General features: G+C 32.8%; 4 protein-coding genes across 4 annotated transcripts; 1 reads left to right on the forward strand and 3 right to left on the reverse strand.

The window, feature by feature from the left end:
- Window positions 1-2767, reverse strand: LOC131617770 (uncharacterized). Its single transcript, XM_058889023.1, has 3 exons — window positions 2540-2767; window positions 1951-2279; window positions 1-798 (listed from the first exon to the last, which is right to left on the reverse strand). Exons 2-3 carry the CDS (start codon window positions 2264-2266, stop codon window positions 80-82), a joined length of 1035 nt encoding a protein of 344 aa, XP_058745006.1. The 5' UTR covers window positions 2267-2279; window positions 2540-2767; the 3' UTR covers window positions 1-79.
- Window positions 2768-3764: 997 nt separating this feature from the next.
- LOC131617771 (protein NOI4-like) lies at window positions 3765-5771 on the reverse strand. Its single transcript, XM_058889025.1, has 3 exons — window positions 5557-5771; window positions 4322-4504; window positions 3765-4143 (listed from the first exon to the last, which is right to left on the reverse strand). Exons 1-3 carry the CDS (start codon window positions 5563-5565, stop codon window positions 4099-4101), a joined length of 237 nt encoding a protein of 78 aa, XP_058745008.1. The 5' UTR covers window positions 5566-5771; the 3' UTR covers window positions 3765-4098.
- A 2475-nt stretch (window positions 5772-8246) lies between these two features.
- On the forward strand, window positions 8247-12355 carry LOC131617772 (uncharacterized). Its single transcript, XM_058889026.1, has 16 exons — window positions 8247-8531; window positions 8627-8689; window positions 8849-9003; window positions 9119-9229; window positions 9310-9375; window positions 9764-9847; window positions 9937-10023; window positions 10148-10239; window positions 10333-10453; window positions 10761-10821; window positions 10931-11038; window positions 11104-11222; window positions 11299-11370; window positions 11485-11570; window positions 11665-11761; window positions 11847-12355. The coding sequence occupies exons 1-16, from the start codon at window positions 8378-8380 to the stop codon at window positions 11976-11978; spliced, it is 1608 nt and encodes a 535-aa protein (XP_058745009.1). The 5' UTR covers window positions 8247-8377; the 3' UTR covers window positions 11979-12355.
- A 922-nt stretch (window positions 12356-13277) lies between these two features.
- On the reverse strand, window positions 13278-13774 carry LOC131617773 (uncharacterized). The gene is made up of 2 exons (XM_058889027.1): window positions 13719-13774; window positions 13278-13620 (listed from the first exon to the last, which is right to left on the reverse strand). The coding sequence occupies exons 1-2, from the start codon at window positions 13761-13763 to the stop codon at window positions 13324-13326; spliced, it is 342 nt and encodes a 113-aa protein (XP_058745010.1). The 5' UTR covers window positions 13764-13774; the 3' UTR covers window positions 13278-13323.
- Between the last annotated feature and the right edge of the window lie 2528 nt (window positions 13775-16302).

Consider the following 16302-nt stretch of genomic DNA (forward strand, 5'->3'; position numbering starts at 1 on the left):
TTTAATGAAACTAAGATTTGAATAAAATAAACCGTTGTTGTTACATTTCAAAACTGAGGGCTCAAAGTTAAACATGAACTTACAAGATAATATCATTACTGGGCCTCCATACCCGGACGAGTTTGTCATAGAATGAGCAAGTGGCTACTACTGGTTTACTTCTCCCTTCAATGAGCTTCACTTCTCCTTTCTGCCAGTCTGCTCCGTATGCAAGCGAATCATGCTTCTTGTAAGTTTCCAACACCTCAGCTTTATTGCCTTTAATACCAACGATCGCAAAACCGTTGTGCATACAGGCAGCCAAAACAAGGTCTTGAATGACGGGATGATGCTTCACCCTCCAAACACCTCCACCTAAACTGATTGAAGTTTCATTAACAGGTTTTGAGATTGATCTTAAATCCCAAACCCTCAAGAATTCATCATAGCTGCCAGTTAATAAGCTATTTGAGTCATGAGGACTCTTTTCAATGCAAGTAACACCCATTTTGTGGACTTTAGAGTTCTTAAATACAGGATTGGAAGGACTATCCCTCAAATCCCAACAACAAAACTTACAATCGTCAGAGCCAGTATATACCAAATTTGGCTGGTGGATATCAAAAGAGGTTGTCCAAAGTTCAAAATCATGTGCCTTCCACTCCTCTTGTATTTCTAGCTTGGATTCAAGAAGAGAAACAATAGAGACACAGCCATCAGAAAGCCCTACTGTGATTGACGTGGATGAAGGATTCCAATCCAGGTACAAACACATTGAGTTAGTGATTTTCTCACTTGTTATCTCTTTTAGACAAGTCCCTGCCATTGAATCAATAACAATTTTTTAACACATTGTAACTCAGCAAATAAATAAATGACAGCTCTCTATAGCAAAATATAAACTTAGAAACAAGATAAAATGATGGTGCGATTGAGTCCATTAATAAATGCCAGTATCTCTTGACAAAAATGAAATATTTACATTGCAAGGCTTATGTCACTAATTTATTTACAAAGAAGAAACTTTGATAAATGGAAGGTACTGCTTAAAGTTTAACTGTAAAGTGTAAAGTAGGAGGTTGTATTTTGTATTGGATATTTAAACAAACAACCAATCCACCAGAAAAAAGGCCTAAGTTCATATCCAGCTAGTTATCAACTTTTAACATACATATCCTTTGCATGAAGAGAAATCAAATCTTTGATATAACTAAAAACTATAGACACTAATAAATTAGAAGGCAATTGTAACTTATATATAAGGGTAAAAAATCTTTCCAGTTTCAATTAGGAAACAAACCTGATATAAGGATGTCTGTTAGTGTCATGATGGGATTTTTCGGACTTTAAAAATATGTAAATGCTAAGTTGGCATTTCCTACTTTTAAAAAGCAGTTAACTATTAGTGAATACTGAATACATTTTTTATGGTGGTCCGTAGTGCTTTCCACTGCCAATTTATCAAGGGTAAGCAGAATTTTTGTCAATTGCAGATCGCAAAAAACAACAGTTTATTCGAATTCAGCTTTACTACAGTGCTATAGCGCCTCTGTAGCTACTATTAAAAAACACTTGTTACTAAATTGTGTATTACAGAACAATGGTGATTTGTTTTAATTTTAACAATGGTGATTTGCAGGGTTTTAAAAAAGGGTCCGCAACCGCGAAAACGGCCGCGACAAAACGGTTTTGGCAGATGCCGATACCGATACTGTTGTCACTGTTTTCTATATTGAAGAACAAATTGTGGTTAATTCCCACCCTGACGACCGCAATTAGCGTTGTGGCACCTGTACCGACCGAAATTGTGAAAACCTTTACGCGACCGCGACCATTTTTATAAAACCCTGGTGATTTGTTTAAATTTTGATAAGCTAAAGTCGCTATTTGACAACACTGGGTAAGTGCTAAAGAATGTATTTTTAGACTTTGTAGTTATGTAAATGAAAGAATCAAGATATAAATCTATACCTTGTACTCCATCATCATCCAGCATCTTAATTCTCAAGTATCCATCAGCATCTGCTTGACCTAAAAAAGGACTTGTGCCCCCTGAGGGTGGATTCCACTTTATGTCAAAAATCCCACTAGTCTCCTCACTATAAACGGTGTAAAAACTGTCTGTGTCCCCGTTAACATTGAATAGTGAAATGCTTCCACATCTAGTGGGTTGATCACCTTCTTGTAGTGTGTAAGTGGATGCTGCTAAAACATTATGGTGCCCATTATGTGGGCAAAACTCCACAGCATCTGCATTACCTTCTAAATAGCAATGTGCTACATCCATGCTGACCAGATAACTACATGTCATAAACCCACAAATAAGAACTTAATTCAAGATAGAATGAACAAGAATGATTTTCCTATCAGTGAATGAAACATGAAACATAAAACTAAAAAGAGAGGATTTTAATATCCTAAAACTCGGTATCAACGGCATCTAACTAAATCAAAACACAATTTTTTACATGTACAATTATTCTAAAAGGAAAACCCACACAGAACATTTTACAAACACCTTATATGCATATAAAAAAGTGGAAATTTTGGGAATGCTCACCGTGAAGAAATTAGTAAAGAAAAAACGATGAAGCACTAGTTCTTAGATGATTCAATTGTGAAGAGGAAAATGATGGTGGGCTGGAGTTGAAAAGGGGAACAGAGCTGAAGATGTTGTGGAGTGAGCGTGACTACATCCTCGTCAAAGGGAAGGGTGAATGTCAGTGTTTTTTATTTGAAGGTGAAATAATTTTTTTAAGGGTTTTTCTATTAAAAAAATAGATGAATTGAAAACAATTTTTTAAAAATCACACCCTTCATCAGGATGGAGTTACTAATTCATTAATCGATTAAATCGGATAATCCAGTAAATTAGATCTATAACATTTTTTTAAGCTTTCTAAAATTTTCTTTTATTCTTAATTAATAATTTTGTTTGAAAACACAATTCAATTGTAATTTGTCATTATAAGAATAAAAATCGTCTCAAATTTCTAAACATCAAATGGCTAATTGCTTCAAAAAATGTCCAAAGATCAAATGAGGTTTTTTCCATCAAACTGCTTCTTCCGGTACATTCCATCTCTTAATATTCAAATTAAGAATGATAAAAGGACTTACATGATAGTGAATTAGTGATGATAAGATTTAGATTTAGTTTTGAGTTGAAATAAGTTGGTTAGCGCTAGTTAATATTTTTGTTATGGTATACACCATAAGCTAGTACTATAAATATAACGTTTATATCATATTTGATGCTAAAATATTGATGCTAAAGTTCAGTATATAGGCTACAACAAATTCAAAAACTGAATTAATTCTACTTAACATTCATGTTTTTTTTTTTTTTGACAGACTTAACATTCATGTTAAAAATAAATTTTACTATTTTTTGAGTAGGTATTGTGTATATGACATTGACACACATCCATTGTTCCTCCTATTTGTTTAAATCACAGCATTCCATTGTTCCATGAGGTTATCTTGTGTTCAATCTAATATGCACTTTAAATGCAAATTATGTACTACATTTCAGCCAGATTTGAGAAACTCATGTGGGCTCCATCCTCTTTATTATTTGTTGAATTTCATTTAGTATTATGTGGTTTACATTTCATATTTAGTGGGATCCATTCCTCATTAATTTCTTCCCTATAAAAGAGTGTGCTTAAAGTAAAGGTGTTGTTGCCAACCTATAACCTTCCCTTTGCATATAGACATTAAAAATATGTAAAGTAACAAAATGGAGTGAATTAAGGGAAAAAAATCAAATAAGTTTGTCCAGGTAATCAAAAACAAAGGAAATAAACCAGCTCATCAAATAAGGTATGTATTGTTGTAATTCATAAATATAATGGAACAAGCAAACCTCTACAGCCTGTAGAACAAGAAAAGGCACACAAAAAAAGGAGCAACCTCTGCTCCTAATAATACATACAAAAAAAACTGTCTGTTATCTTTACTCTCCCTCGTTGCTACTACTCACTTTTACATAATAAAAACTGAATCCAAGTAGAGTTCGTTATGCTCAGCAGCTCATATCCCTTAGAGGAGGACATTGGGAGATTGTCACACTTTTAACACACTTCTGTTTAATCATACACAAAGGACCAACAGTTGCTATGATTCCGCTTGAGGATTATGTATGCAGCAAAACCAACCTTTCTGCAAATCAAAAAGTTTCTCATTAGGAAAAATGTACATACATAAAATTTGTATGTCAATCAAGCCTCAAACTTTTATCCCAATGTTTCTCCACTCTTGCGAAAAATTCAAAATTAAACAAACAAAAAAACTCAGGAACACAAAAACAAACACATATACATGCAGAAAGAGGTTTTACACTTTGAGTTTTGGCATTCTCTAATGGAGGCCTGGCTTGAGGGTTTGCCCTTGCAGGTGACTCAGGTTTGGCACCAGTCTTTTTCTCATCCCTGGCTTTGTTAAAAATCACAGTGTAACCTTCAGCTGAAGCCGGATCATTGACATCCCATTCGCCAAACTTTGGTAGTGGCTTACCCTGGTCCTATGGGATAATCATATTAGTCAATAAAAATTCACTGTTATTGGTTATTACAAACTGACACCAATTATAATTATAAACAAAGCTGTCTATGACTATAGAAAAGATTATAGATGAACTACAATAGCTTGATATCTTTGCCCCTTGAAGAATAATGTTTGGTACAATATAGCAAACAAAAATGATTAACTTTGTAAAGTTCCCAATCAAATCCATAATCATAGAGTTAAACATATTACACCAACTACATTAAAAACCATTTATTTTCTTATTATGCTCGGAAAGATATTTAAATGATACTATAATTTTTTGATCAACCACTAATCCTAAAATTTATTCATGAACACTTAAGGTAAAACCTCCAATTGAAAGCGTCAAAGATATCCTATGCCAGAAAAACAAAACCAACACTATCAAAACATCTAACTTACTTTATCAAGCATCCACAAGCAAAAGACAAATCAGAAGACAACAAATAGCTACTTTATTCTTTCACTTCACATTTTAGAAAAACACATACTATTGTAACCAATATTTTGCATAATAAACTTTGTAGCACCGACACTAATACAAAAATGTATGGTGTATCTGAGTCTGTGTCAGGCAAGAACACATCTGATTATCTTTAATTTTTTTCATTTCTTTTTAAATTATTATAAGTGTCGTTGTGTCATTATCGTGTTCGGCATCTTCGTGCTTCTTAGATAATAAACCTCCGTATACAAAGTAAACTATCCAAATTTGAATCCAATGTTTTGCAAATATAACAGTTTTAGATTATGATTATAGCAACACAATATCAGGGATGTTACCGTAATTACACTTAAATAATAAAATAAACAAGTTGCAATTAGAAATAATCGAAACCAACCGCACCATGAAAATTGAAAAAACCTCCGATCAAAACCTTTTCGAACCTAAAATTTCAAGCACAATAGAACAACGATCACATAACCAAAAAAACTAAGAAATGCTAAAACGAGAAGAAAATCATTATAAAAATCAACAACGAAGAATTCGGAATGACAATAGGATCGGAGAATTTGGTGACATACCGCCGACATGGATGAAGGCGAAATGGAATGATTTAATTTCCGGGAGGGAGGGAAGGAAGGAAGAGAGAATTTAGATGGAAAATGTGTTGCTGTTATATAGAAATGGAAAAGTGGAAAGATGTAACGGTGTTAATATACGTTACGTGTGAATCGGGAGAAAGAGTAACGGCGTTGAATGGGAAGGAATCGGAGACGACGCGTTTAATGGAAGGGAACATCTCGTGTGTTGTGTTGGTGCCCACTTCTTTGCAATATGCGCATCTATGTCACTAGATTCTTTTTTTTCTCTTTTTCTTTTTATTCAAGGAAATTTTCCACTTTTTTTCTATTTGTAAAATCATAAGATGGTGCGTTGGTGATTGATTGGTACAAAGGTTAAGAGAATCAGGATGATTTAGCTATAACAGTTTTTATCATAGTAAAATTTTCGAATATCCTTGGTTGAAAAGAGAAACCATCCAAGAAATGTAAAAGTATCATTTAAAGTCACAAATGTAAAAGTATCATTGTATTTTTTACATTTTAACATTTATTTTTCTGCACGTTACATTTAAAGTCATCAATCATTCAAGAAAAATAAGAAAACACACAAATCATCATCAAAATATTCTGTCAAACTTAAGTCATTCCTATTAGGTTGCGCACTCAAAACTAACAAAACATTTGTGATTAGATTATAACGTTGATAAATTATACCACATCAATTCACTATGACGCACATCTAGAGAACACTTTAGTAATGTAATACCAAGATGTTTTAACTTTTAATGATCATTGTGTTAAATGAAATCTTTCAGTTTTATCTATTACTTTCGAAGATCATTTGTAGAACTTCCTTACTCTTTATAAATAATAGACTACGACTAATCTCATCAAAATAAATGTACATGTATAACAAATGTTAGATAATACAATCATTGTCTTACATTGTGTTATCATGAGAATCAAAGGAGATAATATTGTTCTTCAACCCATTATGGATTCAATAAACTTCACCCTAACCGAACCTGCAACTATACTATCAAAACTGAACCGAATCTATAACACAATTCAATACAAGTGTTCACATCTCAAACACTTAAATTTTATAAAACACTTTATATAATACCCAATAAAAATCTATTCTTATGTCAAAACACTTAATAATACTAGAAATTTCCATAAAACACGTTATTTCTTTAAAATGCAAATGTTGAAAATGATACAAACGTAATGCAAATGTTGGAAATGATACAAAAATAAATGAACAATTTCATTTGGTTTTAAAATTACATAAATTCGCTGGTATAATATTGATATAACAACACCAAAATGTAAAATTTAAAAGACAACAAGTTCATTGACACTTGAAAACATATTACATAAATTAAAGTAACAAACCTCTTGATAGTTGAGTCTCATATACAGAGTCCCACTTCTCTTGGTCTACCTCACACCAAGTTTTAACTTGAAGACATGCAAACCTCTTGACCAAAGTCTTATGTTCTATATATGACATCATCAACAAAATCTGAAAGTGCACCTTAAACCAGATCTTTATTTAGGCTAGAGAAGAAAAACACGTCAAAAAAAGTACAAATCCCAAAGCATGTTGCACCAAGAAATAAATAAAGCATAAAACTATCTCAAAAGCTTTCACTTGGAGACGGGGAGATGAAACACGACCTAAGAAAAGTATAGTTCTTGGAAATAAAATCACCTAACTAGAAAGGAACAATCCTCATTAAGCCAATAATTCAAATCCGGCCATCACAAGTTCAAGTACAATAAATAGTTCAAGCTAAAAACGCCATGCACAAACAAAAATCTCAAGCATTACAAATCAAAGGGATCGAGACAAAACTGGAACCATTACAAACCACGATGTTCAAATAAAGTTAGGATGAAATCACTATTGGGGAGACCGGAGGAGACAGAAACAACAACATGCTCAATGTTCTAGGAGAGAGAGAAAGAGATGAAACCTTGAGGAATTATATAATGAGTCATATCTCTTATAAATCGAACATTCTACCCATTCACATGCAATATGTGACTCAACCTCTCACATTATAACTCAAAATTAAAATCCCCGAAGTGTGAGTTTCCACTTCGTATAACATCTCACTTCTTGTAACAAGATCCAACACATGATCTTGATCCATCTCCCCCACCAAGCCAAACCAAAACTCTGATACCACTTGTTAGAGAGTCTAGGAAAGATGAGAGTAACAACAAGACCAATATTCAGAGAGAGAGAGACCATGTCTCTATTCAAAACCTCAATGCATTAGGTATTTGAGTCACCTCTCTTATAAATCAAACACTCTACTCATTCATAGGCAATGTGAGATTCAACTACTCATACTTGAATACAAAATCTCTCTCGTCAAGCCAAATCAAGACTCTCATACCACTTGTTATAGAGTCCGGAAAACACTAGAGAAACAATAAAATCAATACTCTTAAGACCACAAAGAGAGAAAAATACCACCTCTCTACCCCAAACATTAAGACATCGCGTATATGTCTTTTCTCTCTTATAAGTTCAACATTTTACTTATTCAAAGACCATGTAAGACACTAAACAAAGACAATATAAGACTTATACTATGTTTGATTTAGTGTTGAATATCTTAGAATCACAGTGAATTTTCACGTTTAATTAAAAACTACCTTTTGTAGCTTCTATATATCATTCCGAAACCAAACATGCCATTAATCACTCACTTGTCCCAAACTTCAACAAATTAATTTCTTTGTAAGTACAAGAGTTAAACCCCAAACGTACCATATCCAAACTGCATCTGTCTTCGTTACAGGTTACACTCAAAATACAAACATGGCGAAAGTCGTGTACATGGCTTTACCTTTCCTCGCACAACCACACAAAACCACCAAAGCTTCTTCTTCATCATCATCATCTTCTTCAAATCCATTGAAGCTTCCACATAGAACACGCAGCACCAACATATCCATTCCATCATCTACCAACGGTAACAACCAAAACAAACTTAATTTCCATTACAAGGCTACTTCTGTTTACTGACACACCTTCATTAACGGTTACCATAAAAATTGAAACTTTCAGTTGCTGCTAACCGTTCTCTTAAACCCCAGAAGCTTAATTCAGATGTTTCTCCTCACAGGGCTGGTATCTATCTATCTATCTATCTATCTATCTATCTATCTATCTATCTATCTATCTATCTATCTATCTATCTACTTTCAACAAAAAAGAGCTATTTTTTGTGCTTACATTTAAGGGATTTTTTTGTTCATTTTCTTATTCAATTGTTGAATGTTTTTGTAGTGTCTGCGGTGAGATTGATGAGAATTGAACTTGGTGGTGCTTTTGCTGACCTTCTTAATGAGAAAGGGAAAGGTTCTGGTGAAAATGAGATGGGATATGTTCAAAGAACTCTTGGCTTTCGCACTCGAGAATTGAATAATCAAGACCTCAGATTGGTTAGTTATCCCTTTCAACACATTTTCATCTTTAGGTAATTAACAACAATTCGTTGGGGGTATTCATGAGCAAATTTGTTCATTGTTTTATTGTTTCGCACTGAAAATTACATAGGTTACAGACATTGTTGGGGGTACAATTCGTTGGAGGAGATACCTTGATCATTTAATCAGTTCATTGTGTCATGATAAAGATATATCTAGTATGGAGCCTCTTCTCTTACAGGTGGGCTCTATATTTATTCTGAGGCCTTACAAAGTTACAATCACCATCTGATTATTGACCTTAGTACTTTGCTTGGTCAGATTCTACGAATTGGCTTCTATGAGATTCTCAAATTAGACATGCCACCTTATGCTGTTGTAGATGAGGTATTTCTTTGATCCAAATATGCATCAGTTGTTTCCTTGTTGAATATTTTGTATTGAACGCCCCAATGATTCTTGTTTGTTGAATTCACATTTCTTTTGTTAATTTTGATCGGTTGATTGTTAGTTTGAACTTGACTTTTAAAAGTAAAACCTGATGTCATTTGAATGTGATTGTAAGTTTGATTGGTTAATTTTGTGATTTTGGTTGCGTTTATGTATGTGAAAATGTGTTTGTGTAGCGTGTTAGAGATCGCTCCTTTATTGTAACTGTTTGATGATGACCGAGTACATTGAGAGTTTTGAATATTACTAAGATACGATGATAAATATTTTTTGAACTCAAATATTCTCTTTATCGATTTGCCAATCTTGTTTGAAATGAATGCAGAATGTGCAGCTTGCTAAAGCTGCTCTCAGGCCGGGTGCAGGGAACTTGGTCAATGGAATCCTCCGAAAGCTAGTTGTGCTCAAGGTTTTACTTTTTGTATATTACACATCCCTTAATGGCATGAGCGTGATTTTGCAAAGAATTTCTCAAATCCGTTGATGTCTTTCTTGCAGGAAAATGAAACTCTGCCTTTACCCGAAGTAGAGGGCGATGATCGTTCTCAAGCACGTGCTCTGGCAACTCTCTACTCACATCCAGTTGTGAGTGTGTATTTATTGCTAGTTTTTCTGCACCACTGTTAAATTTATATTTAGGATAGTGAGTAACAGAAACCAAACAAGGAAGGCTAAACTTGGTAATGCTTTTTCATCTGTTTCTTTATAGTGGATCGTCAGGAGATGGGCAAAGTATCTTGGTCAGGAAGAAACCATTAAATTGATGATATGGAACAATAGTGAACCGAGTTATAGCTTAAGGTTAGTAATTGCTTCTTCCATTTTTTTGTGCCTCCCTCCAATGTAGCATACAGAGAATGAAGAACTCAAGCTATATGTTTTTTCAAATTTCAGAGCAAATCGGGCAATAGGTTTTTCAAGAGATGACCTTGTGACACAGCTTAATACGTTGAATGTCCCACACAAGCTTTCTTTGCATTTGGATGATTTTGTTCGCATCAAAACTGGGTTGCAGGTATGATATCAAGCCAATGAGTTTATCATAAGGCTATTTTCATCCGATAATTTAACTTTGATATCAAATTCCTATGTATAGTAGTTTTTCTATCGTATGTAGTAGCATACTACGTTAGCTGGTGCCAAATTTGATTTGGCTGGCTATTGAACTTCGGTTTGTTTATCTTTTTATTCATTTTTTTCCTTCTTCTTTTTCACATGAAAGGTGTTGAAATCTTGTGTATCTTGCTGTTATTTCTGTTATTACAAGAGTAGAAACGACATTCTCATTTGAGTCATTGACTATGTGTGGTTTCATATTTCAGACCATCATTCACGCCGGCCTACTCAAAGAGGGTTTATGTTCCGTTCAGGACGAGAGTGCAGGTTAACTTGTCATCTTTTCTCATAGAAGGAATAACTGTAAAACTATAATATCTTAAGTTTCGTTTTTCCCGCTACTCTTGTACAATGCATCACACATTCTCAATTGCAGGTCTGATAGTCTCTATTGTGGATCCTCAACCCGGTGAAACCATCGTTGATTGTTGTGCTGCTCCTGGTGGAAAGACCCTCTACATGGCCTCTCATTTAAATGGACAAGGTATTATTTGGTCGACGAATATTTGTTAAACCACGTCGGATCTTCTTTTAACATTGCATTTTCAGGCATGGTATACGCAATTGATGTAAATAGTGGTAGGTTGAGAATTCTTAAAGAGACAGCAAAGTTGCATCAAGTAGATGGTGTTGTTACCACTGTTCATGCCGATCTTCGTACATTGACTGTATGTTATATCATTCCCATCCTATGTAGTGTTAAATTCTGCATTTGTTTATTTCTTATAATTGTCTTTTTCCCAGGACGGTGAACCACTTAAGAGTAACAAAGTTTTGTTGGACGCACCGTGCTCAGGGCTCGGTGTTCTTTCAAAGGTGGTTTGTGTTAAATATTTTATGTTTACTTGTTGTTTTTCGTTTTCACATAATTATTCTATGTATTTATCTTTTCTTGCTTGTTAATCTGTACTTATTATCTGGCTTTTGAAGAGAGCGGACTTACGTTGGAATAGAAAGCTGAAAGATATGGAAGAATTGAAGGAATTACAGGATGAACTCCTCGATGCAGCATCCACGTAAATCCAAAATTTCTCTTTGATATTTATGAAAGTAGGTAAAACTTGATACATTGTTTCGCCCTTATCGAGTTTTTTTTCCGCGCATTTGTAGATTGGTAAAACCTGGGGGAGTATTAGTATATAGTACATGCTCCATAGATCCTGAAGAGAATGATGAGAGGGTAGCTGCATTTCTATCAAGACATCATGTAAGTATCGTAACTTTTCACGAATCTTCAGATACTCTTCTTGTCTCATTTTTCAAGTGCTGATTGTCCTTTATCTGAGTTTCAGGATTTTCGCGTTGATCCTGTAGACAGATATGTTCCACCTGATTTCGTGACGCCAAATGGTTTCTATTTCTCCAACCCAGTTAAACATTCACTTGATGGCTCTTTTGCTGCTCGTTTGGTACGCGCTTTGTAAAATGGATTTCAGGGAACTCCTTCATCACTCTATCTCGAATTGGACCTCAAAAGATGCTGCTTACGGATTGCTGGTTTGTTTCTGCGATGGCTTGTCTCTCCAATTCAGCATTTACTGAATTCTGGCCCGGTCCACAACACAGGGTCTCACATTTCTATACGCGAACCACACAACAACTTGACATGGGAAAAAAAACTTGTGGTAAGCAAGAGTGTTCTGATCTCACTCTTAATTTCATTACCACTACATTACATAAGATTAAGAGCAAGTTACATGAGATTAGCAAACAGAAACACTAATAAACTCCAAATTACTGAATAATATTACATATGTTTTGAATTTTAATTGACTATTCAATACAATAGATATTTTTTAAATTCTATAAACAATTAATGTTATTTACTTACATATATGGTTTATTATTATAAACAATTTTTTTTCTTCAAATTATATATTTGATTTATATATAGAGGCTATATATATATATTTGTTATTCAATAAATTAAAACGAATGTGTATTTGATTTGTATGCATTGATGATATGTATAGTAACACACCCTTATATAAATTATAGTCCCATCAATATAATTTGTTATATATGCATTGATGATATGTATTTGATATTTAAACGAATGTGTATTTGATATGTTTTTTCATCGTCACACGTTGAATGTTTATTTTGGATAGTCCAACAATGAACCATATATGCAATTGACTTGTTTTGAATTTCAGTTGACCAGTCAAAACAACATCTCACACACACCAGTCCCTATTGTTTTTTATATTAATTTAATTGTGAGTTTGCATAAATTCAGTCTCGTCTAAACTTTTTGCCTTTATTGAATTATCCAGTCAAGCAAAACATATATTGGGACCCAACAAAATTTGCATAAGTCACTCTTCTTTATGGAGGAAAATAATTTAACAAGAGTTTCATCACATAATGAAATTAAAACCAGCACTTTTGAAAATTAAACCTGTTGAAGATTTTGAACTAAATTAAAATAATATGTAGAAAACAAACAGATTTACAGTAAAGAAGAGATAAACAAGCACTCGAAATCACACATAACGATATAAAAGATAATTTTTTATTATTATATAACATAATTCATATATAGTAATAACAATGACTTGGTGACAATTTATAATACACATGAATCTACTTGTTTTTTATTATTATTATTATTATTATTATTATTATTATTATTATTATTATTATTATTATTATTATTATTATTATTATTATTATTATTATTATTATTATTATTATTATTATTAATAGTTCTAGTAGGTCTAATTAATTCAACCCCTATTTGGTAGCAATGGACCAATTTTCTTTACTTCAAGGTTGGACATGGTTGTCATGTTTCTGATGATATAATATGATATTAGGATGAACATCAAAGTCTCTAACAAAAGAATGATCTTCTTTTTCTTCATTTGGAACATGTTTGTCATGTTTCTGATGATATAATATGATATTAGAATGAACATCAAAGTCCTTAACAAAAGAATGATCTGCTTTTTCTTGAGCTGGAACTTTAATAAGGTTTTTAATTGCTTCTGGCATTGCTTCCTCATTCATCTTATTCTTCCAATACTCTCCCAAATCCTTTCTTCCATAGCTCAAGTTAACAACCTATTAAATTAATTCAAAAGAAACCATCACAAATATATTCAAATTTTAAATAAAAAACAATTGAGCTATTATAGAAATTCTAGAGCAAGAAAGCTTACCATGAGAAGAGAGAAGAGAATGAAGAAAACTTGAAGGGACTTCATTTATCTTCTCGATTATTAATATTAATTTTTTGAATTATATAAGGGACATTGTGTCTATATATATACACAAATATAATCAGAGTCAAGTGTATTGATACTTGTGATATCAAAGTTGGTCAACATTCACCATAAATTTAGTCAACTCAAAAAGACTTTTCATTAGTACAATATTAATTTGATTATAGTACCAAATGAAGTGAAGTCATATTTTTGTAAATTGGAGAATTTTTATGAAACCTATGGCCACTACATGAATGTGGACAGAATAAAATGACACCGACCAAATAAGTTATATTTATTTAAGTTAGGGCTAGAGATGAGTCGAGTCGAGTCGAATTCCTCTCAATTCAGTTTGACTCGTTAAGAAATGACCGGGTTCGAGTTCGAGTTCATCACGAACTTGACTCGTTAAGAATTGGCCGAGTTCGAGTTCGAGCTCATCACGAACTTTTTTTCCAGCTCAAACTCAACTTGTTAGAAGCTCACGAACATCTCGGTTCAACTCGTTAGGTTTATCTTATTAGATTCAACTAGCATATTTTCCAGACTTAAAAGTAAACTTTTTAAGTCTACTTTTATATATATATATATATATATATATATATATATATATATATATATATATATATATATATATATATATATATATATATATATATATATATATATATATATATTTGACATTTTAAAATAATATTTTTTAAATTAAAAAATATAGAAATAAAATAAAATTTATAAGATTAAAATTTATACGATGTTATTCTATTTGTATACTTTTTTCTAAAAGTATTTTGCTCTCTTGAAAATATAAATTTTCAATTAAAACCGTTAGATTAATAAAAATATAGTGTTAAGATTTGGAGCAAATATTTAAACTTATTCTTAAAGACAATATAATTCATCTCATATATAATCGAGTTGACTCATGAACCTAATTGAGTTGGATATGCATATTTTTGTGATAAAACTCAAATCGAAAAACAACGGGTTAGTTTGAATTGGATTAATTAGATACATTAGAAACAAATGTGCAACATTTTTTTAAAAAAATATTTAATTTACATTAACTAATTTTCCATAATAATATACAATTTTTAATTATTTTTTGTTTTTCTCTATAGGTTATGAATGTCACAAGTGGCGTTTCAAGTAAAAAAAGATATGTATTTTCTTTAGATGATTACAAATGTTTTACAAATGAAGAACATTCACATAAATCAAACCTAAACAAAAGTATTGACGATTGATGTGTTAATAAAGGAAATAATACAACTAATAGGAAGCATCTCATATAAGAAAATTAGTAATGATTGATAAGATCAGCTGTATTCATAACAATGCAATGTTGTTGTTTATTCTCAAATACCCTCCTTAAGTTGGAGTGTGAGGATTATGAGCACCCAACTTGAATGTTAACTCCTGAAATTGTTTTGCACTTAGAGCCTTGGTAAAAATATGTGCTTGTTGTTTCTTGGTGGAAACATAACTAGTAGAAATTGTACATTCTTGCAAATGTGTGCAAATAAAATGACAATCCACTTCTATGTGTTTCTTTTTACGCGGTATACGGGGTTGGCTGCAACGTGTATGGCAGCCTGATTATTGCAAAACAACATAGCTGGTGAATCATATTGGACTTGTAAACTAGATAATAAGCCCTACAACAGTACAACCAGACTTCACTTATGGCATGACCCATGGCTCTATACTCTGCCTCACTATATGACTCTGACATAGGAGGACTATTTTTTCACTTACGACATGACCCATGGCTCTATACTCTGCCTCAAGAGCTTTGAATTTTGTTGCCATGACTTGTTCCATTCTGGTTTCTTCACTGCTTCTTGATAGCTTTGAGGTTCTTCAATTCCATGGAATGCCGCAAGATAGGCATGTAGGTGCGAGAATAACAATTATTATTGATAAAATTGGTGATATGATAGACTTTACATGAGAAGTGTGACTAAGTCACAGGGATTCACTAGAATTAAAATTACAATTGATCAAACTTGAAAGGCTCGGAAGAGACCATGCTGGGGGGTGCCGCATTCTCTAGTGCCAAAGGGTGGTATCATCTTTCTGGCTTGTTGTAAAAGCAAATCCTTGCATCATCCCCTCTTACACATAAACCCCATTATGCATGTTACTCGATCCAATCCTCCTCCTCGTGGCTAGGTCATGTATTACACAAGAACCACACTGATAAGTTATCATGCAATTTAAATCACGTGTCAACTTATGTATAGAAATTAAGATGCAATTATAATCGGACACAACCAACACATTAGACAATTTGATATTTATATCCAGTTTAAAATCTCCAATTCTTTCTACTAATATAGTATTTCTAATGGGGACTATGATATAGAAAAGTTTATCAAATGATTATATTCCTTCTAATAAATGAGTCATGGAAGTGGAAACGTTGGCGAAATCTTTCTCCTGAGACTGGTTTAGAGCATATTCAAAAGGCTAATTGTTTTCATAATCCTATGTTCTGTTTGATTTTGGTTGAGTTTATTTCGTGCTTTTGTAATTT

Source organism: Vicia villosa, linkage group LG7, assembly GCF_029867415.1.
Source record: "Vicia villosa cultivar HV-30 ecotype Madison, WI linkage group LG7, Vvil1.0, whole genome shotgun sequence".
In the NCBI taxonomy this organism is placed as follows: domain Eukaryota; kingdom Viridiplantae; phylum Streptophyta; class Magnoliopsida; order Fabales; family Fabaceae; genus Vicia; species Vicia villosa.

Coding starts and splice junctions, on each gene's coding strand:
- LOC131617773 (XM_058889027.1), bottom strand. CDS start 13,763: ATGAAGTCCCTTCAAGTTTTCTTCATTCTCTTCTCTCTTCTCATG. Junction 13,621..13,718: donor TTCTCTTCTCTCTTCTCATG/GTAAGCTTTCTT, acceptor TTAATTTAATAG/GTTGTTAACTTGAGCTATGG.
- LOC131617771 (XM_058889025.1), bottom strand. Junction 4,144..4,321: donor AGAATGCCAAAACTCAAAGT/GTAAAACCTCTT, acceptor TTTGATTTGCAG/AAAGGTTGGTTTTGCTGCAT.
- LOC131617772 (XM_058889026.1), top strand. CDS start 8,378: ATGGCGAAAGTCGTGTACATGGCTTTACCTTTCCTCGCACAACCACAC. Junction 9,848..9,936: donor GAAAGCTAGTTGTGCTCAAG/GTTTTACTTTTT, acceptor TCTTTCTTGCAG/GAAAATGAAACTCTGCCTTT. Junction 10,822..10,930: donor CGTTCAGGACGAGAGTGCAG/GTTAACTTGTCA, acceptor TCTCAATTGCAG/GTCTGATAGTCTCTATTGTG.
- LOC131617770 (XM_058889023.1), bottom strand. CDS start 2,266: ATGGATGTAGCACATTGCTATTTAGAAGGTAATGCAGATGCTGTGGAG. Junction 799..1,950: donor GGATGATGATGGAGTACAAG/GTATAGATTTAT, acceptor ATTCAATGGCAG/GGACTTGTCTAAAAGAGATA.